This window comes from Salmo salar, chromosome ssa04, assembly GCF_905237065.1.
Source record: "Salmo salar chromosome ssa04, Ssal_v3.1, whole genome shotgun sequence".
Taxonomy (NCBI): domain Eukaryota; kingdom Metazoa; phylum Chordata; class Actinopteri; order Salmoniformes; family Salmonidae; genus Salmo; species Salmo salar.
This window is the reverse complement of record NC_059445.1, coordinates 28,066,665-28,090,063: the sequence shown is the minus strand read 5'-3', so window position 1 is coordinate 28,090,063 and position 23,399 is coordinate 28,066,665. Positions and strand designations below refer to the sequence as shown.

Here is a 23,399-nt window from a genome sequence, read left to right as displayed (position 1 = left end):
ATTTTCTCTGATGAATCCCCTTTCCGATTGTTTGGGGCATCCGGAAAAAACCTTGTCCGGAGAATACAAGGTGAGCGCTACCATCAGTCCTGTGTCATGCCAACAGTAAAGCATCCTGAGACCATTCATGTGTGGGGTTGCTTCTCAGCCAAGGGAGTGGGCTCACTCACAATTTTGCCTAAGAACACAGCCATGAATAAAGAATGGTACCAACACATCCTCCGAGAGCAACTTCTCCCAACCATCCAGGAACAGTTTGGTGACGAACAATGCCTTTTCCAGCATGATAGAGCACCTTGCCATAAGGCAAAAGTGATAACTATGTGGCTTGGGGAACAAAACATTGATTTTTTGGGTCCATGGCCAGGAAACTCCCCAGACCTTAATCTCATTGAGAACTTGTGGTCAATCCTCAAGAGGCGGGTGGACAAACAAAAACCCATAAATTCTGACAAAATCCAAGCATTGATTATGCAAGAATGGGCTGCCATCAGTCAGGATGTGGCCCAGAAGTTAATTGACAGCATGCCAGGGCGGATTGCAGAGGTCTTGAAAAAGAAGGATCAACACTGCAAATATTGACTCTTTGCATCAACTTCATGTTATTGTCAATAAAAGCCTTTGACACTTATGAAATGCTTGTAATTATACTTCAGTATTCCATAGTAACATCTGACAAAAATATCTAAAGAACTTTGTGAAAATTAATATTTGTGTCATTCTCAAAACTTTTGGCCACGACTGTATATATATATTTTGTGGGACCTTTTTCTGGGCTTTTGTTCTTCTGCCAAATATCAGGTATCTAAACGTATTACGGGATGCTATCTAAGGCTTGGCAGTGTGTGACTGTGAATCCCACCCCTTCATACAATGTGTTCTAGAGTCACTCACTGGTATTATAAGTCAGTGTTGTTGGTGTATGGTGGAAATAACCCCATGTCTGCATACTACAACCTTTTCGGATTTGATCCTGTAAAGCAGTTTTTTTCCTGATTCAAGCAGAACATACTAGATGAGAGTCATAATAACATAGATGTACGATACACATGTCTGTTGTTGCATCCCAAATGTCAACCTCTTCCCTATTTAGGCCACTACTTTTGACCTCAGCCCATTTGGGACGCAGGCATGTAGCCTGTGTTTTCTGTCATGACCGTTATTAGGGCTGTGGTGGTATAGAAATAGTCTACAAACACTAGTAAGTATATCCACATCTGACATTTAACTCCACCCTTCTACCCGCCTCTCTCCTCTCCAGGTGCCTGCAGAACTACATCCCGGCCCACAGCCTGACGCTGTCGTGCCCCGTGTGCCGCCAGACGTCCATCCTGCCGGAGAAAGGCGTGGCGGCGCTGCAGAGCAATTTCTTCATCACCAACCTGATGGATGTGCTGCAGCGGCCCCCCAGCGACAGCCGCAGCCAGGAGAACGCCGTGTTGGAGACCATCAGCTCTGTGGCCACGGGACAACCGCTCTCCTGCCCCAACCACGTAGGAAATGTAGGATAATACGACAGATAGACTCTCTCTCACACACACACAGATAATAACTTCCATCCATCAATGTCCATATAACGTTATTATTCTAGTAAATTATTCTACCGATAGGTCACCTTGAAATTACAGTGATGGTCAAGGAATCTCACCAGGAGATTCCGTGACATTCAACTCTCTCTCTATCTCATCACCATAGCAACAGGTTTATTTTTATGGGCTACTGGCATGGGGGCACTACCACACTGGCACTGAACTCTGAAGTGGGGATAATGACTTGCTTCAATGCTTGATACAGAGGTTTACAAAAGGGTGTGATGTTTTGGGGAAAAAAGGATTTTAGATTACTTGTGTGGTGTTTTTTTGAATATAGTTAAGAGGAAATAAATATTAGGGTTAGTAAATATCTACAGTATTTTGTGCCCTCATATATTCTGGGAATATTTGGGGAGTGCTTTCGCACACCTGCACAGTATGCATTTGCAATCATGTCAGAGGGAAGGAAAAGGTAAGGAGAAAACGGATTCTCATACCATTCCTTCACCTTGACCTTTTAAACTCTTGCTTTGCTCTTGCCTAGGTGATGGAGTTCTACTGCCCACCGTGTGAGACAGCCATGTGCCAGGACTGTACGAGCGGCGAGCATGCCGAGCATCCCACTGTACCCCTCAAAGATGTGGTCGATCAGCACAAGGCCTCACTGCAGGAACAGCTTGACGCCGTCAAAAACCGGTAGGGGCCAATACATACCCCTGGGGGACACCAAGACGTTATATGACATATTTACATCCATATAAACAAATTACAACCAGAAAATAACCATTTAATAATAATTATGACATCCAATTGCACTAGACACAGTCAAAAATAGGTAATGGCCCAACACACACCCCTGGGGAAAGTGGGTTAATGGCGCCATCTTTGGTTGTATTTGTACACAGAATACATCATATGTTCTTCCCCAATTTGCACGAGTGTATTGATTTTTCCTATTAGAATCAAAGTCCTTCATCTACCCATTTTGGACCTTAGACTTTTTCCACATTTTGCTACATTTCAACCTTGTTTTAACTTTGATTAAATAAAACAAATTCCTCAGCAATCTACACACAATACCCCATAATGACAAAGCAAAAACTGTTTTGGGGAAATTTTTGCAAATGTAAAAAAAGAAAAATAAGTATTCAGACCCTTTGCTATGAGACTTTAAATTGAGCTCCGATGCATCCTGTTTCCATTGATCATCATTGAGATTTTACTGGAACTTGACTGGAGTCCACCTGTGGTAAATTCAATTGATTGGACATGATTTGGAAAGGCACACACCTGTCTATATAAGGTCACACAGTTGACAGTGCATGTCAGAGCAAAACCAAGCCACGAGGTCGAAGGTATTGTTCGTAGAGCGTCGAGACAGGATTGTGTCGAGGCATAGATCTGGAGAAGGGTACCAAAATATTTCTGCAGCATTGAAGATCCCCAAGAACACAGTGACCTCTATCATTGTTAAATGGAAGAAGTTTGGAACCACCAAGACTCATCCTAACGCTGGCCACGAGGCCAAACTGAGTTATCGGGGGAGAAGGGCCTTGGTCAGGGAAGTGATGTTCACTCTGACAAAGCTCCCGAGTTCCTCTGTGGAGATGGAAGACACTTCCAATAGGACAACCATCTCTGCAGTACTCCACCAATCAGGCTTTTATGGTAGAGTGGCCATACAGAAGCCACTCCTCAGTAAAAGACACATGAATTCCCACTTGGAGTTTGCCAAAGGGCACCTAAAGACTCTCAGACCATGAGAAACGAGATTCTCTGGTCTGATGAAACCAAGATTTAACTCTTTGGCCTGAATGGCAAGCGTCACGTCTGGAGGAAACCTGGCACCATCCCTACGGTGAAGCATGGTGGTGGCAGCATCATGCTGTGGGGATGTTTTTCAGCGGCAGGGATTGGAAAACTAGTTAGGATCGAGGTAAAGATGAACGGAGCAAAGTACAGAGAGATCCTTGACGAAAACCTGCTTCTGAGCACTCTGGACCTCAGACTGGGGTGAAGATTCACCCTCCAACAGGACAACAACCCTAAGCACAAAGCCAAGACAACACAGAGTGGCTTCGGGACAAGTCTCTACATGTCCTTGAGTGGTCCAGCCAGAGCCCGGACTTGAACCCGATCTAACATCTCTGGAGAGACCTGAAAGTAGCTGTGCAGTGACGCTCCCCATCCAACCTGACAGAGCTTGAGAAGATCTGCAGAGAAGAGTGGGAGAAACTCACCAAATAGAGGTGTGCCAAGCTTGTAGTGTCATACCAGGAAACTCAAGGCTGTAATTGTTGCCAAAGGTGCTTCAACTAAGTACTGAGTAAAGGGTCTGAATGCTTATGTAAATGTGATATTTTTTATTAATTAACAACCTTTTTTTTTTTTTAACTAGTTTTGCTTTGTCATTATGGGGTATTGTGTGTAGATTGATGAGGGACAATTTTAGAATAAGGCTGTAATCTAACAACGTGGAAAAAGTCAAGTGTATGAATTCTTTCCGAAGGCACTGTATATTTGTCAGAGGCAACCGAAGCATTATCCCCGATGGCCCAATAGTTTGAGGGACAATGCGCTCCATCCTTCAAAGTGATGTAGTCACAGTCAGCTAATTTTGACCTAAGACTGATTGCACCCAACCTCTGACTCCCTCCCTTCCTTCAGGCTGCCTGAAATCGACTCGGCCCTGCAGGTGCTGTCGGAGATCCTGCAGCAGCTGACCAATCAGAAGAGCTCCATCGAGGGGGACATCCACACCACGTTCGATGAGTTGCAAAAGACCCTGAACGTCCGCAAGAGTGTCCTGCTCATGGAGCTTGAGGTCAACTACGGCCTCAAGCAGAAGGTGAGGCCCCCAACATTTGATAAATGGGGGGGCGCGGTTGAGTGGGACGTTAATTAGAACCTTTTCTTGTGGGTTTATTATTGTTTTGGCAATTTGTTAAGTGCACACAGTCAATATGATACGAAATTAGAGGCAGGTGGTCAATGAAGGTAAGTAGATTAATGATTAGGAGATAAAGGAAATACATTTCTAAACATGGGCATAGTTTTTAAACCAAGAATGAACAGCATTATACTCAGAATGTAAACAAGAAAAATACTGAAAGTAGATGCTTCCCAATCTGAAAATCTAGTATTTATTGAAAGCTATAGGTGGTAATTTTACAACAACTGAAACGTTTTCTGATTCCAATGTGCCTTCCTAGAAATAAATCTCTATCCTAAAATATTACATTAAACCTGTATTAATAAAGGATAAATAACATAGCAATATAAATAAAGTCCTCCGTTCGTTTTACTATCCCACACAACAGCAGAGGCTCTCTTTACACTGTTTCTACTTTGCATGCCAGTGGCTCAGCTGTGGATCAGGCTGTTCTCTGAGAAATGATTAAATAAAACATGGTTTGGGGAGGGCTGGAGGAGAGGAGAGACTGACTGCCAGGCCAGAGAAGCTGATGCCCCACCCAGCCCAGAGAACCAATCAACCAGGCTGGCCTAGCGCCCAACGCCCTCCCCTTGGGGAGCAGAGCACCATCACATGGGAATGATTCACCAGTAGGACCGGCTGGCTAGAGCAGACAGAGTGCTGCACAAAGGAAAGGAGGACTTTTATCTGTCTGTCCTTTCCTATAGGGTGTGGACTGTGGATACTTTCTACTTTTCTATATCTAGGCTTTGGGGTTGTCGTTGTGTTTATCTAGTTGGTAATTTAGACTTTGAAAGTGCTGTATCATTCTAGCTAGCAAGCTAGCTGAGCTGTTCATGTTTAAAGAGAGGGTGAGTCTTGAAAGCAGAGAAGGGTTGATAAAGTGGGTAGGTACAGTGGTGTAGGTTTCCACAGTGCACTGTGCTAAGTGAGTGTGCACTGTATCTCCCTGCCCTTGGGATGTCATCTTTCTCTATCTAGAATATCTTAGTGTTAGTCTTGCAGTGTGAGTCTTATACAGTATGAAGCAAGGTTTGATATAGATAGTGGTGGAGAAAGTAGTTTTGGCTGGAGACTTTGAGAGCTCAATGGCTTCTCGTGTTGTTGAAGAGGATGAGTGTGATAGCCAGATGCAGGTGAGTGTGTGTGTGTGTGTGTGTGTGTGTGTGTGTGTGTGTGTGTGTGTGTGTGTGTGTGTGTGTGTGTGTGTGTGTGTGAAAGACAGCGAGACTGTGTGTGTGTGTGTGTGTGTGTGTGTGTGTGTGTGTGTGTGTGTGTGCGATGCTCAGTGTTTCAACCCAGCCCTGTAGCATTTTTGTGCTGTGGTGTTATGTTAACAAGTGATAACTTTGATAGTTAGTCGACCCTCTACCATATGCCTATACCAGTGGATGTGTCAAAAGTCCACCTAGCTTAGTCTGCAATTCTATGTTTATTCTTGGTAATGGAAAATGTAGCTTTATTCTCAATACAGCAAATTAACTGGTATTCATGTGGCATATGGGCAGCTGTCTAAAAGCAGATGTGTGTTTTCATTTGTTGTGTGTGTATGTTTCCAGTTCCCTGCTTGCAGTGTATATTTGCATGTGTCTGTGTGCACACATTTGTTAGGTAAATGTGTTTGTTGATCATACGTTTGACAATGTTTGTGTATTTACATTGACAGATTGTATATATGTGTGTGTGTGTGTGCACATGCGTCTGTGTGTGTACATTGACAGGTTGTATACAGTGTTTGCACGTGTGTGTGTGTGTTGTCAGCCCCTCACACTGACAGATGTTTGCATGCCCACATGTGCATCTTCATTCACACCCACCTGACACCCTTCTACGCCCTCACCCTCTCTACTATCCCGCCCCCTCACTCTTTTCCCCTCTCTACATTTTGTTTCTCCCAGGTGCTCCAAGCCCAGCTGGACACGTTATTCCAGGGCCAGGATGGCATCAACAGCAGCTGCAATTTCACCGAGCAGGCCCTGAGTCACGGCACCGAGGCCGAGGTCCTGCTCGTCAAGAAGCAGATGAGCGAGCGACTCAGCGAGTTGGCCAGCCAAGAACTCCCCCTCCAGCCCGGGGAGAACGACCAGCTGGACTTCCTAGTGGAGACGGAGGGCCTCAAGAAGTCCATCCATAATCTGGGTACTATAGTTACAACGAATGCTGTGGCATCCGAGACGGTGGCCACGGGTGAGGGCCTGAGGCAGTGCGTAGCGGGCCTTCCTACCTCAGTCACCATCACGACCAAGGACAAGGACGGTGAGCTGTGTAAGATGGGGAAAGCCAACATCACGGCGGAGATCGCCACGCCAGACGGAAGCGTGGGCGATGGCGAGATACTGGACAACAAGAACGGGACGTACGAGTATCTGTACACGGCGCCGAAAGAGGGTAGTTTGACGCTGTCGCTGCGTCTGTACGACCAGCATATTAAGGGGAGTCCCTTTAAGATTAAAGCGACAAAGTCGGCTGATGTGTCGCCCAGTACAGAGAGCGCTAAGAAGAGGTTGAAGTCGCCGGGGAGTAGCCACGTCAAGCAGAAGGCCATCAAGAGGCCAGCCAGTATGTACAGCACGGGGAAGAGGAAAGAGAACCCCATCGAAGATGACCTAATTTTCAGGATCGGTAATGGTTGCCTTATCATTGGTGTTTTAACCAGATTTAAAGGGAAGGTTCAACTAACACATTTAAAGGGACTGTTCACCTAATACATATGTTGTAGTGTTGTATGGTATAGGGTATACCGAAACTTCTGTACTTTTTCGATACTAGAACATGAAAATCGGTTCGGTACTTGAATTTTGGTTACTTTCAGTACTTCTGTCAAAATGTGTTTCACGGATCAACTCTATCGCTTATATTGTGAGGCGCACACCGTGCCTGATCCACTTACTCATTGATAGCCTGCACTGGGAGTCTGGACTGCATCATGTTAACTTCTGTGCAGAGTGGGGAGCTAACACACTTGAATAATGCGCAAACGACATGTTGAAACTGTTAATTACTGTTCGCAAAACAATGTCCATACAGGCTAGATTACTTTACAATGTAAGGAGTCTCGGTAGCATCAAGCTTTGTAAGCTAACTTTCCTTGCTAGTTTACAGCGGAAGCAAACATCAATTTACTACCATAGTACTTTATTTGTGATTTAATATGGAGACTGTAATGCAAAATGTACTGATTTGAAAGCTGATTGTCACTAAAAACTTTATTCATTCACTTAATTGGTCTCCTGTTGAATATGCATTCACCTGTATTGTGAACAGGCCTAGGCTACATTTACATTTGAGTAATTTAGCAGATGCTCTTATCCAGAGCGACTTACAGTAGTGAGTGCATACATTTTCATACTGGTCCCACGTGGGACATCGAACCCACAACCCTGGCGTTGCAAGCGCCATACTCTACCAACTGAGCCACACGGGACCAAATTTACCCAGTTTATCAATAGAGATTTACCATTCAAATACATTATTACCATTTATGTTATTTAGTTTGATTGGTAAAAACAAAGTCAAATTGATTTTATGATTGTATAATTGATTTAACATTTTGATGTCAAAAAAAGTAAAGAAGTCCAAAGATGCCAAACAATTGAACAGAGCAGTAGCTGAGTTTTTCTGTCTGGATCAAGTGCCATTCTGTGACTTTGGTGAAAAGACCTTTTTTGCTGTGGTATCATTTTGGTGTCAAGTATTGTGATGGTATCGAGTATCATGATACTAAACCTGGTATTGGTATCAGTCAAAATTGTAGTACCATGACAACACTAATATGTTATGAATTACTAGTCAAAGTTTTTGTGTGGAATTGGAAAAAAGTTACTCAGAGAACTGACCAATGTAAGAATAATACAGTTCACTTTATCAAAAAAATCATATGTCAAAATGTTTTCACTTTGGAAACTCTTAATCTACACTCATATGATGAATACGAATTACAGGGGAATTTGACGCTTGTTTATTTCATGCTTTCCAGGTACAAAAGGAAGAAACAAAGGGGAATTCACCAATCTACAGGGTGTGGCTGCCTCCTCAGTAGGCAAGGTGTTGATAGCAGACAGCAATAACCAGTGTGTTCAGGTAAGGGAACTGTCTGGAGAATGTCATCTCTAGCTCTATTTCATAGATCATTAATTAAACCTGTTGAGCTAATGCTCAGGCATTGCTGTTAGAGCTAACAGAGGTCTCAAGGCCTCAAGGCAAGGTTACCCGTCACACAAATGTAGTTCGTCCAGCTACCTCACTAAAAACATTTGGCTTCAAAAGAGAACTAGCAGTCATATAATGGATTGCAATAATAGATTGCGTTTACATAACCACTTTGAGAACTAGTGAAAAGTGTTAACACTGTACAGTAGGATGTCTTATATTCAGATGATACCAGTTGTTCAAGGTAGGATCAACAAGCACATTATGCTTCTTCTCTTCGCCTGAGGGAGATATCTGAGGGAATTGTGGGATGACTCATCATCGCTATTGAACATAATTAGCTTGGTGAGACCTGCACTTTGTCATCTCCATGGAGACCAACCATCAGCTGTCCGTCCTCCCTTTAATGCATTTGATTTGAAAAAGGCTGAGAATATGTTCCATCAAATGAACATACAAGCACTTGTGTTTTGTGAGTTTTTTGTTGTTGCAGATTTGCGTTGTTGATCTGTGGATTTACATGGCTTGAATACCAGAAGAATAATGGAAATTGACAAAGAATTTGTTTTAATTGATTTATTTACCACAGCACACATTCATTTGAGTGAGCATATAATTTGTTTAATGTAAGTTAGGCATGATAAAATACGTTTCTACTGTAGTTAGACTCTTTCATTCAAATATTTTATCCCATTTACAGAACCAGTCAAAAGTTTTTTATTTTTTTATTTTTACATTGTAGAATAATAGTGAAGACATCAAAAGTATTAAATAACACACATGGAATCATGTAGTAACCAAAAAGTGTTTAACAAATCAAAATATATCATATATTTTTACATTCTTCAAAGTAGCCACCATTTTCCTTGATGAAAATTGTGCACACCAGCTTCATGTGGAATGCTTTTCCAACAGTCTTGAAGGAGTTCCCACATATGCTGAGCACTTGTTGGCTGCTATTCCTATACTCTGCGGTCCAACTCATCCCAAACCATCTCAATTTGGTTGAGGTCGGGGGATTGTGGAGGCCAGGTCATCTGCTGCAGCACTCCATCACTCTCCTTCTTGGTCAAATAGCCCTTTCACAGCCTGGAGGTGTGTTGGGTCATTGTCCTGTTGAAAAACAAATGATACTTCCACTATGCGCAAACCAGATGGGATGGCGTATCGCTGCAGAATGCTGTGGTAGCCATGCTGGTTAAGTGTGTCTTGAATTCTAAATAGATCACAGACAGTCTCACCAGCAAAGCACCATCACACCACCTCCTCCATGTTTCACGGTGGGAACCACACATGCGGAGGTCATAAATTCACCAACTCTTGTGTATCACAAAGACACGGCGGTTGGAATCCAAAATCTCAAATTTGGAGTCATCATACCAAAGGACAGATTTACAGCGGTCTAATGTCCATTGCTCGTGTTTCTTGGCCAAAGCCTCTTCTTCTTTTTGGTGTCCTTTGGTAGGGGTTTCTTTGCAGCATTTGACAATGAAGGCCTGATTCACACAGTCTCCTCTGAACAGTTGATGTTGAGATGTGTCTGTTACTTGAACTCTGAAGAATTTATTTGGGCTGCAATTTCTGAGTCTGGTAACTGCAATGCACTTATCCTCTGCAGCAGAGGTAACTCTGGGTCTTCCTTTCCTGTGGCGGTCCTCATGAGAGCCAGTTTTATCATAGCGCTTAATGGTTTTTGCGACTGCCCTTGAAGAAACTTTCAAAGTTCTTGAAATTTTCCGCATTAACTGACCTTCATGTATTAGAGTAATGACGGACTTTCGTTTCTCTTTGCTTATTTGAGCTTGCCATAATATGGACTTAGGGCTATCTTCTGCATACCTTGTCACTACACAACTGATTGGCTCAAACACATTAAGAAGGAAAGAACAAGGCACACCTGTTAATTGAAAGGCATTCCAGGTGACTACTTCATGAAGCTGGTTGAGAGAATGCCAAGCGTGTGCAACGCTGTCATTATATTTGAAGAATGTCAAATATTATATATATTTTGATTTGTTTAACAGTCTTTTGGTTACTACATGATTCAATATGTGTTATTTCATAGTTTTGATGTCTTCACTATTATTCTAATGTAGAAAATAGTAAAAAATAAAGAAGTAGGTGTGTCCAAACTTTTCACTGGTACTGTACATAACAGTGGTAGTTAGCATCTAGCTCAGGGCTGTTCAATTCCGGATCTGGAGGGACAAAACATTTGTTCTTGTTTCTACCTGGTAGTTAATTGCACTCACCTGCTGTCCAAGGTCTGAATTAGTCCATGAATGGAGGAGAGGATGAAAAACAGAAGTGTTTTGCTCGTACAGAAACGGAATTGAACAGCCCTGCGTTTAGCTCATCTCTCTGAAGTCGTTCTGCCTTGACTTAATCACAGTGGTATCTTTTGACTGTGAGTTCTCACCAGAGCTCTTTGAGGTGTGTCTGAAGAGATTGTCTGAAGAATATTCTTCTGATATAGACTGGATGAAAAAACAAGACTCGGTTAGGAGCTCTGACTGCTCAAATGTTTTGTATTGATTTGCTGTATATCATGGTGCTTTTGCAAATTTGAAAATATGGCTAACATAACAATTCCAGTTCAATAATTGAAAAGTGTGATTTATTTATCATATCAAAGAGGATTTTCAAATGATTTCCTTAAACTGAACAAAAAAGAGCCCTCACTATCCATTGATTTAAGTTTTATATTTCAAAGCATTTTGACAATCAGATGATTCAGGCCCGTGTTTCTTTTGCAGATCTTCTCTAACGACGGTCTGTTCAAGAGTCGCTTTGGGGTGCGTGGACGGTCTCCAGGGCAACTGCAGCGGCCCACAGGAGTGGCGGTCCACCCCAACGGTGACATCATCATAGCCGACTACGACAACAAGTGGGTTAGCATCTTCTCCAGCGACGGAAAGTTCAAAGTGAGTTCAAAATGTATACATTTATCCTGGAATCCACACTAGATATCGCCCTGTTCCACTTTACTGATTGACTCTGGATCTGGAACCCTCGGTCTGGATTCGGACCTGAATTCGTTGAAATCGTTTGTGCTGCTTTCTAACCACCCCAATTGTCGGCCCAATTGCCTCTCAGTTGCAGCAGGTCCAGCTTTAATCATTGAAGTGAAAATATATTGAAATTGAGGGCTATTCAGTTTGGATTCCGGTCTGTTCCGTCATGTCATCAAATAGCTGCTGTCAGAATTGCTTTATCCTAAGTGATGCTTTGCATGGCTGATGCTTACTAATAATGGATAACTCAATGTGGGTATGCTTTCTGACTTGATTAGTCTTTTTCTACCCAGCAGCACCTGAAAAATAGGTTCCCATGCCACTATGAGACTTTGACGTTAGCCTGAATTGAAAATGTTAACCTGAAACATTAACTTGCGATAACCAGTTTGCTATTTCTTTATATAAAATACCCAACAGAAATACTGGGGTATTATCCACTGTCCTTCCTGACTGTTTCTCTATCTCCCCCAGAATAAGATTGGCTCGGGCAAGCTGATGGGCCCCAAAGGCGTGTCGGTGGACAGGAATGGCCACGTCATCATCGTGGACAACAAGGCGTGTTGCGTCTTCATCTTCCAGCCCAACGGCAAGCTGGTCACCAAGTTTGGTAACCGCGGAAACGGCGACCGGCAGTTTGCAGGTACACTCAATGGTAATGGTGTTGCACTCCCCTCTCCACTCCCTGTCTTTTGCTCCCACCACCTGCATGCAGAATGAGGACTCCCCCAGGCAAGTGACCTTTAGGATGTGACCTTTGACCTTTTGAGCTATAACATTTTATTTGATCAAGGGGGACTTCCCGCATGCTCTTCCTAATATCTCGAAGCCCATTTATTTAGTCAGTCTTGTGTATGTGTGTGTGTTTCCATTCAATTCAATGTTTTAATTTTCAATTAACCCAACCTTATCTTAAAGGGGCAATCAGCAGTTGCAACATCCATTTTTGTACTTATAAATGAATGATATGTACCCATTGATTCTTAAAGAATATATCTTGTGCCTCATCAATTTACTTCAACTGACATACCCCATCAGAACCCAAAATATAGCTTGTTTTACTACAATGTTTGTAAACAAAGTAAATGTAAACAAACACTGTACAGCCTCAAAACATGATTGAAACTATAATTTTGTATTCATGGATATCCTAGCATCCATAGCTCTGTCTTTGAATTTGAGAGCGGTTACATTTCTCCTGCCCCATCCCCCCCTCTTTTTACAGAAACAGGGGTGGGGAGTACGCTTTGTAATTGTTTCAACTTCTGATTGCTGCTTTAAAGGTATGGGTTAACCTTACCTAAACGTGACAGAGTCCATCATGTTTTCATTTTGAAAATAAATGATTTATTGACGTTGCTTTGTTTTTTTTTTCTTCTTCTGGAGTAATAGGCCTATATAATCACTTGGTATTCTTAATTCACATGACTAAAGTTTACATTTCTAAATATTGTCCACATGAAATCCAATAATTTGATTTACCTGAATGGCAGCCATGAAGTACCCAGCTGGAGCAGCAGGCTGGTAGGAGATGATCACCGGGTTAGGGTTGGTCCTCTCCTTGTTTTGGTTTGTGAGGAACTCGACACCTTGTGCTGGGGCCACATATAGTGACTTGGTGGCCACAAAGGACCTTTGCCTTGCTAGCACACGTGACAGCCCTCCTGAAGCATCTTAGCAGTCTGTGCCATGCGAAAAGCTAGCTATTCCATGGCGCAAGTGGGGCCACTTTAGGCTGAGGAGTAAGCGCTACACTGTGCTACACTAGCAGCATTCTGTATTATTTTGTTATGGCTCTTCTCCTTGAGAAGGCATAGCCTTTAGATTGCCCATTCTCGTCACAAACCAGCTTGCTGGAGACAATGTCTCCGAAGGCTGATGGTCTTGTCCAGGTTCTTAACAAAAGTATTTCCTACCCTGCTCTTTCTCAAGGATGGGTCACGCTGAGACCACATGATCCGCATAAGTTTTACATGAATGCTTTCAAAGTTGCTCATGTCCAGGGCATGTTCAGTATCAGCTCGGCTAAGAAAGTTGACATAAGTGCTTCTCAGTGAACGACGGGTGATTTGGTCCCTCACAACCCGGATAGAGTGTATATCCCTGAGAGGCCTAAACTTGTCATATAAAACCGCGTCAGTCACCTCAGGATGAAGATCACCAATGTAAAGGGGAGGCCCTGGGGTTTCTGGGCCCATTGGGAGCCATGTATAACGAAGCATACATTCTTGTGTTGTCCACGTTGGTTTGCTGGCAAATGCTGCTGATGTAAAGTTGGGGGGAAAAAAAGATATTGAAAAGTTTGTTTTGGCTGTTGATGGTTGCTTAAGATAACAATGACCGGAAAATGAAAGAATCTCAGGTTTTGGAACCCCCGGAACCCCCTCGTTTGTTATGTCATAACACAAGTCATGTTTGATACTTCAAGTCGATATTCGCGTCATAAGGAATTCCCCTCGACCACGCCCACAAATTGGGGAAAAGTCTTTCCAATTGACCCCCATTGTAAAAGAGGCAACTTTGTAGATTTCTTTTGTTATACTGAAATAACAAAACATGCCAATAAGCGGCGATGTTGTTCAATGTACCCGAGTTACGCAGGAGTCTAAGGCACTGCATCACAGTGCTAGAGGCGTCACTACAGACCTGAGTTCGATCCCAGGCTGTGTCACAGCCGGTCGCGACTGGGAGACCCATGAGGCGGCGCACAATTGGCCCAGCGTTGTCTGGGTTAGGGGAGGGTTTGGCCGGCTGGGATGTCCTTGTCCCATCGTGCTCTAGCGACTCCTTGTGGCGGGCTGGGTGCATGCATTCTGACTTCGGTCGCCAGTTGTATGGTGTTTCTGACACATTGGTGTTTTCCGGGTTAAGCGAGCAGTGTCAAGAAGCAATGCGGCTTGGCAGGGTCTCGTTTTAGAGGACGCATGGCCCTTGACCTTCGCCTCTCCTGAGTCCGTATGGGAGTTGCAGCGATGGGATAAGATTGTAACTACCAATTTGGATATCACGAAATTGGGGAGAAAAAAAGGGTAAAAAAATCCCAACCTAAGGTTTGCAATGCTTCCACATAGGGAAATGGAGTCTGCGAGAAGAGCCCTGTGGCTTCAGGGTATTCGGCATGGGCAAGTGGGAAATGTGGGGACCTGGTGTCCAAGTAGACTGCACGTAGTTGTGTGTGGAAAACATTTAATCACAGGTATGACTTATTTAGTATAGTCCGTTTGAAACTCCACTCTCTACTTGTAGCTGTATAGTTTGTTTGTTGTTGTTCTTGGCTAGCTTAATATTCTGGTCGGTAGCTAGCTAGCACTCACGTGGCTGCTAGCACCATCATGAGGGAAGCCCTACAATATTACGCTTTTCTAAGTAGACAGAATGCTCAGGAGCAGGCAGTGTTAAAGTAATCTTTAGACACATTGTACTTTTCTTACATGTAGTTTTGTAATTGACTAAAACAAGCAGACAACAAGAAAATAGCATTTGAAAAAGGTCAAGTTTTTGCTGTGAGCCAATGGGGTAACCTAGGTAACCACAGGTTGTTTTCCCCACATGCGGCTGTGACATTCTAATAGCGACTGGGACTATCAAATATAATCTATCCAATACTTTCTTTATTGCATCATAGTCAGTTAGAGTTCATGATTTACATAGTAAATGTAAATAAGCTAATGAATAAAATGTGAAAACTGTAAAAAACAAACAAACAAAAAAACACAATAGGCCTAAGCGTACACATAATCAGCTAATGACCTGTCAAAAACAACCATTTGTACAGCAGGAGTCTCCAGTAGGGGAGAGTGGGGTAAGTTGAGCCATTTTTTTATATTCATCATCACTCCGTCAAGGGAAATATAGTTTTCTTTCTAACAAAAATATCTACATATATTTCAGGATGTTGTGTATCCCTGGAAATAATCAGAATGAATGTAACATTACAGTTTTTTTTTTAAAGAAAGAAAGTGGTCTCTTGGCACAACTTGTTGTGCTGCGGGACAGGGTAAGTTAAGCCGCCTACAAATGTTGTGTACTGAATGAAATATGAGACCGACCGCCTTGATTCAGTCTCATGTAGCAAAATTTGAAATTGTGTTTTTTTACATTGGATAAAAGCAGAGACACAGAGCTACAAAATGGTATATCATACACTGCATTTGAGGAACAATGAGAAAGTAATTCTGCTTTAAAAGTTGATAAACGTGTAACCTCACTTTTGAGAAAATGGCCTTTTGGTACCAACTGGAGAGCTCTTCTTTGTTTTCACCTATTCACCCATCTCTTTAAGGGTTGATTTGAGCGTTCTGTACTAACTGGCTAACTTGCTTGCTACTTCCAGACAAAAATGAGAGAACAGCTCCCTGAACATTACTCGCCCTAGCAGAGCTGGTTTGGCTAAGAAAAGCTGCGTTAGACAGGACACATACTAACCAGCTCAAATAGACAGAAGCGTGCTCTATGGCCCACTCATTATCTCAGCCAATCATAGCTAGCTGGAAGGTTGCTTACTTTTTCTGTGGCTAAACCAACTAGGCTCGTAATATACATTCTTTATTCAGATGGCATACAAGTTTGTTATTAAGGCACATGAAAGTTCACAAAAAAGGATTACATTCAAATGGCTCTCCTGTGAAGTAGTGACCCGCGACATGCGCCTAGTTTCCTGAAACTGGTCACATATTACAATTACCTTTTTAAAACCATGTCTCTTTATTTCCCAAACACAAAATTCAACACAATTACGACAGCTTTTTTGTCAAAAAATAAATAAAATAAAAAATGGGACCTTACCACTTTTTCCTTATGGTTTCTTCCTTCACAGACTCCATGAAATGTTGAATCTTCTTAAATATTTGGTCAAATTATTAATTTTGTGTATGGTTTCCTAGAAAAAAGGGTGGCTCAACTTACCACACTCTTCCCTATAGCTTTCCATTTCAGTTAAATACATTTCTTTCATTTAAAAATGTGTTAATGATTACATAGTTTATTATAATATTTGGTTAAAGTTTAACAGAATAAAATACATACAGTGGAATCAGTTTCTACATATGTTTTGGCATGTCTTTCATAAACATATCATATCAAATGATACATTGTTTAAAATCAAGACATGTTCAACTTTGTCAGCGGTGTCTTTAGGAGTTGTATTACATTTACATGTAGGCCGTGGTACATGGCAGCTGAAGTATGTACACAGCACATAAAATGTATTAAACAAGGAAACAAAAACAGTAAGTCAGGATAGGAGCTGAAGCAGTTTGTCTTGGTAGTATCAAACAATGGCTTGAGCGGTGGGTGGCCGTTTAGCAGCGCACCTCGACGTCCCTGACGTCCGCAGCCGTATGTAGCGTAGCCGCTTGACTTTTGTAGCCATTCTTCCATACAAACAAGTAGCACCCACTTGGGTGATGCCCCGGCAGCTCATCACTACTCATCGGTAGTCCAGAGTAGGCTATTACAATCCTCAAGCCTCTGCCATTACTGCAAGCCATCTCCACTTTCCTCTGTTTGGTTGTTTACGTAGCCATAGTACATGCATTTAACCCTGCTCCTATCTCTCTGTTTGATCCAGGTCCTCACTTTGCAGCAGTCAACCATAACAATGAGATAATTGTTACGGACTTCCATAATCATTCTGTGAAAGTAAGACCATCTCACCAATTACACATTATTTGTACCCTTGTGAAAAAAATGAATATTTTCCCATAAAAAGGATGTGCACCTTTCTGAAAAAAGGGATATAATAATGATTTATTCAGCTTCTATAGCGCTTTTCATTACAAAAATGATCTTAAAGCACTTGAAAAAGCTGTAAAATAGTGTGTATACTTATTACTATGAGATTATTAACGGAGCACCAGTCCAGTATTGGACAAAAATTGTATTCTAAGAAGACTTATGAGGCTTATAGAGTTATTTTAGCAATTACTCTATAAGACTAACATTTTAACAATAGTAATTATTGGCTTATCTGAAGGTATGAATTATTTTGAGAATCAACTGGAGTTCTTTAACAGAAAAACAAGACAAACACAATTTCTTTGAACAATCAACATTTAATAACACTAATCAAAATATTTACAAACATAATGAGAATCATTATGAAAAGGTAGGAAATAGATTGGAAGACCTCGAGATCCTGAACATTAAATGATGTTATACTCGGGTCTGTGATCAAAGTCTGTTGTGGCTTCTTGATGGTTCAGGCCACATGGAGGAGAACAAAGGAAGAAGATGGCTGTGTGTCCTTTCCCTGTTGATTTGGGGTTCCTCAATCAGGTTGCTCCTTTGGTCCTGAGTTGGTGTCCTTATGCTTGTTGCTCTTCTCTGTTGCCTACTTGCTTGAGTCGCAGAGGCTGTGCTCTAATTGTCTTATCCTTCTTTCCTTGAAGATGGTTAGCTAAAGTGTACCGTTCTGGCTACACTAGCTCTTTTAAGTCGTATGTTTTCTTCTGAGCCTGTTTAGTGCGTGGGCACTTCCTTCCCAATGTATTTACTGGATTATAGGTATTATTCCCTAAAATATACTTTCCCCCTAAGTTATCAGTTACCAGTTCTGGCCATTAAAGACAAAGGTCCAGGACTTATGGTCGGCCTGCTGGAGTTTCAGAGTAAAGAGATAGAGGAGCAGAACTTTTGTAGTCCTGCTAGGTCACATGGTATCACCCCTGGGTGTCGAGCCATTTGTACGACACATTGTCTTGGAGATGAAGTATTTTGGGGAGAAAATCTAAAGTTGGTTAAGGTAAATTCAACATTGCGTTCAGCGGCCTCCCAGGTGGCGCAGTGGTCTAAGGCACTGCATCGCAGAGGTTCTGGGTTCGAGCCCAGGCTCTGACGCAGCCGGGAGGCCATGGGGCGGCACACAATTGGCCCAGCGTCGTCCGGGTTGGGGTGGGTTTGGCCGGCAGGGATATCGTTGTCTCATCGTGCACTAGCGACTCCTGTGTCTGACCGGGCGCAGTGCACGCTGACCAGTTCGCCAGGTGTACGGTGTTTCCTCCGACACATTGGTGCGGCTGGTTTCTGGGTTGGATGTGCATTGTGTCAAGAAGTAGTGCGGCTTGGTTGGGTTGTGTTTCGGAGGATGCATGGCTCTCGACCTTCGCCTCTCCCAAGTCCGTGCGGGAGTTGCAGCGATGAGACAAGACTGTAACTACTACCAATTGGATACCACGAAATTGGGGAGAAAAAAGGGGTAAAATAATGTATTATTTTTTTTTTTAAACATTGTGTTCATTGTTCAACATGACATTCAAACGACACATCGCTACAAACAAGAATAAAATAAAAACGCTATAGGATATAGTAGATCTGGACTATGATTTTTGAGTGTTTCAAGCCTCCAACAGATGGGAGCGACAGTCAAGATGGAATCGCATGGCTTGAGCAGAGAAATGAGGTCAATGGGGGGAGATGAGCCGGTCCTCCGGAGACTGGCAGGCAGACCGCACAGTTCACTCTCCATTGAAGACATCTCACTGGCGCCTTGTCCCCCCCTTACTGCGTTTTTTCCGTAGCCGTTGACTCTCTGGTCTTGTAGCGTAGAAAGAGATATTTATTTTTGAGCTCTCCAGTCTCCATTCACTCAGGATATTATGATGACGGGCCGCTCATAACTTCGGAGGGAACCTCCCGCGCGATGATGTCGTCACTGCCAGCTCGCCATGAATTAGTCCTCCTCATTGGGTCATGAGACCGTAGAAATAACAATGAAAAATAGGATGGGGGTATTCAAATCTACACTAACGTTAGCTAGCTAGTATGGTAGCATCGCTAGCTAGCTATCATGAGACAGCTGATTTGCAATGACTTCATGGGCAGTAAACAAATAGACCTAATCCAGATTTAATTTATAAACATTTGGCTATTCAACCCCCCCCCCACACACACAAAAAAAAATATAAGATTCAAACAAAAAACATGTGGAAATTATAAAATATTTACAAAATGTCCAGGGGAAACATGGCATCCACTGAACCAAATTATGATGATATGTACCTTTTTCTTTATATAAAAAGGGATTGTGTACCCTTCTGAAAAAAGGATGTGCACCTTTCTGCAGGTGTTCAACCCTGAGGGGGAGTTTCTTCTGAAGTTTGGTTCCAACGGGGAGGGGAATGGCCAGTTCAATGCCCCTACGGGGGTGGCAGTGGACATCAACGGCAACATCATCGTGGCAGACTGGGGCAATAGCCGAATACAGGTGAGGCCAAAAAGGAAAGTGGGAGACCTTGTTTTGGTGTTAACTAAACTGTAAATGAAAACATTTTTCTTGTCCTCTAGAATGCTCTTTAAAATATAATTTTATTATCAAATATTTTTGTTAGATGTATTATATTTGCATCTAGAGTAGTCAGTTAGATTAGTGGTATTCCAAATGTATCTCTCTCTGCACTCTATCTCTCTCCCCCCTCTTTCTCTCTCCCCTCTCCCTCCTCCCTCCTCCCTCTCTTTCTCTCTCCTCCCCCCTTTCTCTCTCTCCCCTCACTCTCTCTCCTCCCCCTCTTTCTCTCTCCGCTTTCTCTCTCTCCCCCCTCTTTCTCTCTCTCCCTCTCTCAGGTGTTTGATGGCAGTGGTTCGTTCCTCTCCTACATCAACACATCGGCAGACCCTCTCTACGGTCCCCAGGGCCTGGCCCTCACCTCCGATGGCCATGTGGTGGTGGCTGACTCTGGGAACCACTGCTTCAAAGTCTACCGTTACCTGCAGTAGCCCTGGCACACTTAGTGTACACACAGGCACACACACACACTTATGCATACACACTCACATTCACAGATTCACACACACGAAGACTTGCACACACACACCATCCTCAGTACGGAGTAATGGGTGGATTTGCACTCATCCACTTCACCCACTAATTCAATCCCGCCATCCATCACCGTTCCATACAGAACCTCTCTCTAATAGTTCACCCTGAGGTGTGCCTCTGTAGCTTCCTTCGTGACCTCTGACATTTAAGCTTGTCCTCCACCGACCCCCTGGACTTCATAAGAGAAACCCTGCATTTTCCCAGAAACGTATTTTCTACTGTCGGCCATGGGGAAGAGGAAGAAGGAGAATCGGTCATGTGATGTAGGTGGGAGGGACTATGATTGAGATCTCTATGGATTGGAGGATGGAGATTTATTCGACTAGTCTCTGACCCTGCCCCTAATGTGATATACAGAAGTAGTAGGGTGAAGTTGCCCCTAGATGCTGATCTTGGCTCAGTTCTGCATTTTCCCCATCAATAGTTAAGGTTAGGATTGGTGGAGTGGAAGCTGATCCTAGATCTGAACTTAGGGGAAACTTCACCCCAGAGCTGATATACAATACATTCCTTTTTGTTTAAAGGGATTGTTGGGATGATGAAAAATGATAACTGGGTATCATGGTTAGTTTGGACCAATTCTTCCTTTCATTATTTATTGTTGTGACATGACACTTGATGTAAAACTGGAAATTAATGTTTATCATGCAATGAAATTAAAATACGGAAGTTGTTGCTAATATTAGTTTGACGGTCACCAATGTGTATGGTAGTGAGATTGATTGGAAGTAAACATCTAAAATAAAGTGCCTGGACTTTGATCACAGACTAGCTCCAAAAATATGTCTCAATGAATTAGATTGTTTCACTTTCTTGGCATCCCCCGATTATTATTTGGCATCAACGATCACCGCAAAGTAATCTCTGGCTAAAGTAGCTTTTAGTAAAATGTTCTCAGTAAAAATAAGTTATCTACAGGTATCTCTACCCACCTCACCTGTTCAATTTCATACATAGAACTTCAAATATATCAGGGTATTTTTTAAGCATGGTATATATAACAAGTGCATGCAACGCTGTCCGAAAACCTTCCCACAAACATTTGTGAAACATTCCCAAACATCTGCAAAACGTTTGTCAAAGATTGCAGCCATCTACAGGAAGCAATCGAAGTTTGGTATCTATCAGATGACACATTTTGTGACATCACCCAATGGTTACATTCTGCTTAGGAGATAGTTCTTTGTATTTGTGGGAGTGCTTTTTTCAATCTACACACCACCACTTGATATTTACATATATTAACAATAAGGAATTCACATACTGCTCAATGTATGATATAGTATCTTATCTCCTCTAGTCCGGTGGTTTCACACTTTGCTTCTCTTCCACAATAATAACAGACTAGGTATTGTTGCTCAATGCAAAATATTGTGTGTGTGTGCGTGTGCGTGCACGTGCTGTAAAATACAATAAGGGACACTTCACATTGAACTCTGATGCTACTTATGATGGCTCAAAGCATTCTGGGATGTTAAGTTCACTTTCAATGAGTCCTGAAAATTAACAATGTAGTTATACATCTGTGTTATTCTTGCTACTCTGCACTGTAGGTCATTGTAGAACTGTTAGAAACGATAACAACAATATTGAAACTGATATTCACAAACCTGTCATCTCTTACCTCCCATCCTCAATTTTTGTGCCCTTTTTGTCTGTTGTCACAAAAACTATTGATACTACTCAGGTGTAGTATTCTGATACTGTAGCTGACACTGTCTAATAGTTGATCTAAAAAAACATAAAATGGCTTAACAGTCGATGTAATCTGTGTGAATAGACTGCACTGTTCATAATAGGTTCAGCCTTCAAAAATGCTCTCCTTATCTATTTTTTTTTATGCGTCCATTTTGATTAATTTAGATTCGAAAGCACTTGACTCACATCAATTCATTACTTTCATGTACATAGTTTCAGGCACCCATTTTGTATTTGTCCTTGTTAAGTTATTTGCTGTCCTCGTCCATGTTGATACCCTGATGCCAAATGGAAGAAGTGCCCATATCCTGTATGTTTAGCTCTCAGTAATGCAACAAGTGTGATATGCAACTTAAACATTTTTGTACATAAAGTAAGTTTTAGTGGCATTACAATGACTGTGTTGTTCCATTCCACCACCTGAATGTCTATGTAAAACTTTTTGAAGATTGTGTATCGTTCCAAGTGTTATGAATGTCAAGCACATGGTTAATGTCAGACACACAGACTTAGAATGTTTTTTTCCACCTCATACATTCCAACTTTACACAACACCCTGTTAAAAACTGAAGTGTTATTCCCTTTCACTGTATCAGAACATTCATATTTAAAGTCAGATTTCCCAAAGCCCTAATATGCTTGCAGTATGTGAAAACATTTTCTTAAGTTTGACCATTCCATAATTGATGTTTATTTGCTCTTTGTGTACAGCACAGAAATAAAGTATTGCATTCCTGAAAAAAGTGTTTTGTGAATCCACTTCAATGAATGAGAAAGAAATAGCTTGTAGATGAGAAACTTCAATGAAGAAACACTTATGTTGTCAAAAAGGCATCAATAACAAAGCTATTTCTGTAGACTTTTCTTGCAGCCTCTGGTAAAATCTTCTCTTCTCATTGGGGAATTGTCCATTTGGAAGAATCCTAACCTTTATTATATTCCATGTACCCACTCCTAGTACAAAGACACTTTGCTATTAGAGGATTTGCCACCCTCTTCGGTACTGTCATAACCAATGATTTATATATATTGAGACTGACAGGGGGTGCTGTTTTGACGCCACTGTTCCTCTATCTTGCCACTCCCCGACAATTGTAAAACATTTTGGAAAGTATAGAAATTCATTTATTAATGTCTAAAAAAATTTTTATTACAGACATCATAATGCATACTTTTAAATTATATTATGAGCGCTCAACATAAAAAAATATAAAAAACATTTTCCTTCAAGGTTAATTCTTAGAAAATACTAATGT

The 23,399-nt window shown here is 42.0% G+C and overlaps 1 protein-coding gene across 6 annotated transcripts in view; it reads left to right on the top strand.

Moving 5' to 3' along the window:
* The window catches only part of trim2a (tripartite motif containing 2a), a 62,431-nt gene extending 39,545 nt beyond the window's left edge, over positions 1–22,886 (top strand). For 4 of the 6 annotated variants that reach the window (XM_014195575.2, XM_014195573.2, XM_014195574.2 and 1 more), the window contains 10 exons: positions 1,262–1,502; positions 2,077–2,228; positions 4,200–4,380; positions 6,366–7,089; positions 8,444–8,547; positions 11,373–11,540; positions 12,105–12,285; positions 17,200–17,270; positions 19,693–19,833; positions 20,190–22,886. In XM_014195575.2, coding sequence (XP_014051050.1) covers positions 1,262–1,502; positions 2,077–2,228; positions 4,200–4,380; positions 6,366–7,089; positions 8,444–8,547; positions 11,373–11,540; positions 12,105–12,285; positions 17,200–17,270; positions 19,693–19,833; positions 20,190–20,342 — 2,116 coding nt within the window. In that variant the 3' untranslated portion in view covers positions 20,343–22,886. The remainder of the gene's footprint in view (positions 1–1,261; positions 1,503–2,076; positions 2,229–4,199; positions 4,381–6,365; positions 7,090–8,443; positions 8,548–11,372; positions 11,541–12,104; positions 12,286–17,199; positions 17,271–19,692; positions 19,834–20,189) is intronic. The other 2 variants (XM_014195580.2, XM_014195581.2) reach the window with 2 other exon arrangements.
* Positions 22,887–23,399: the final 513 nt, after the last annotated feature.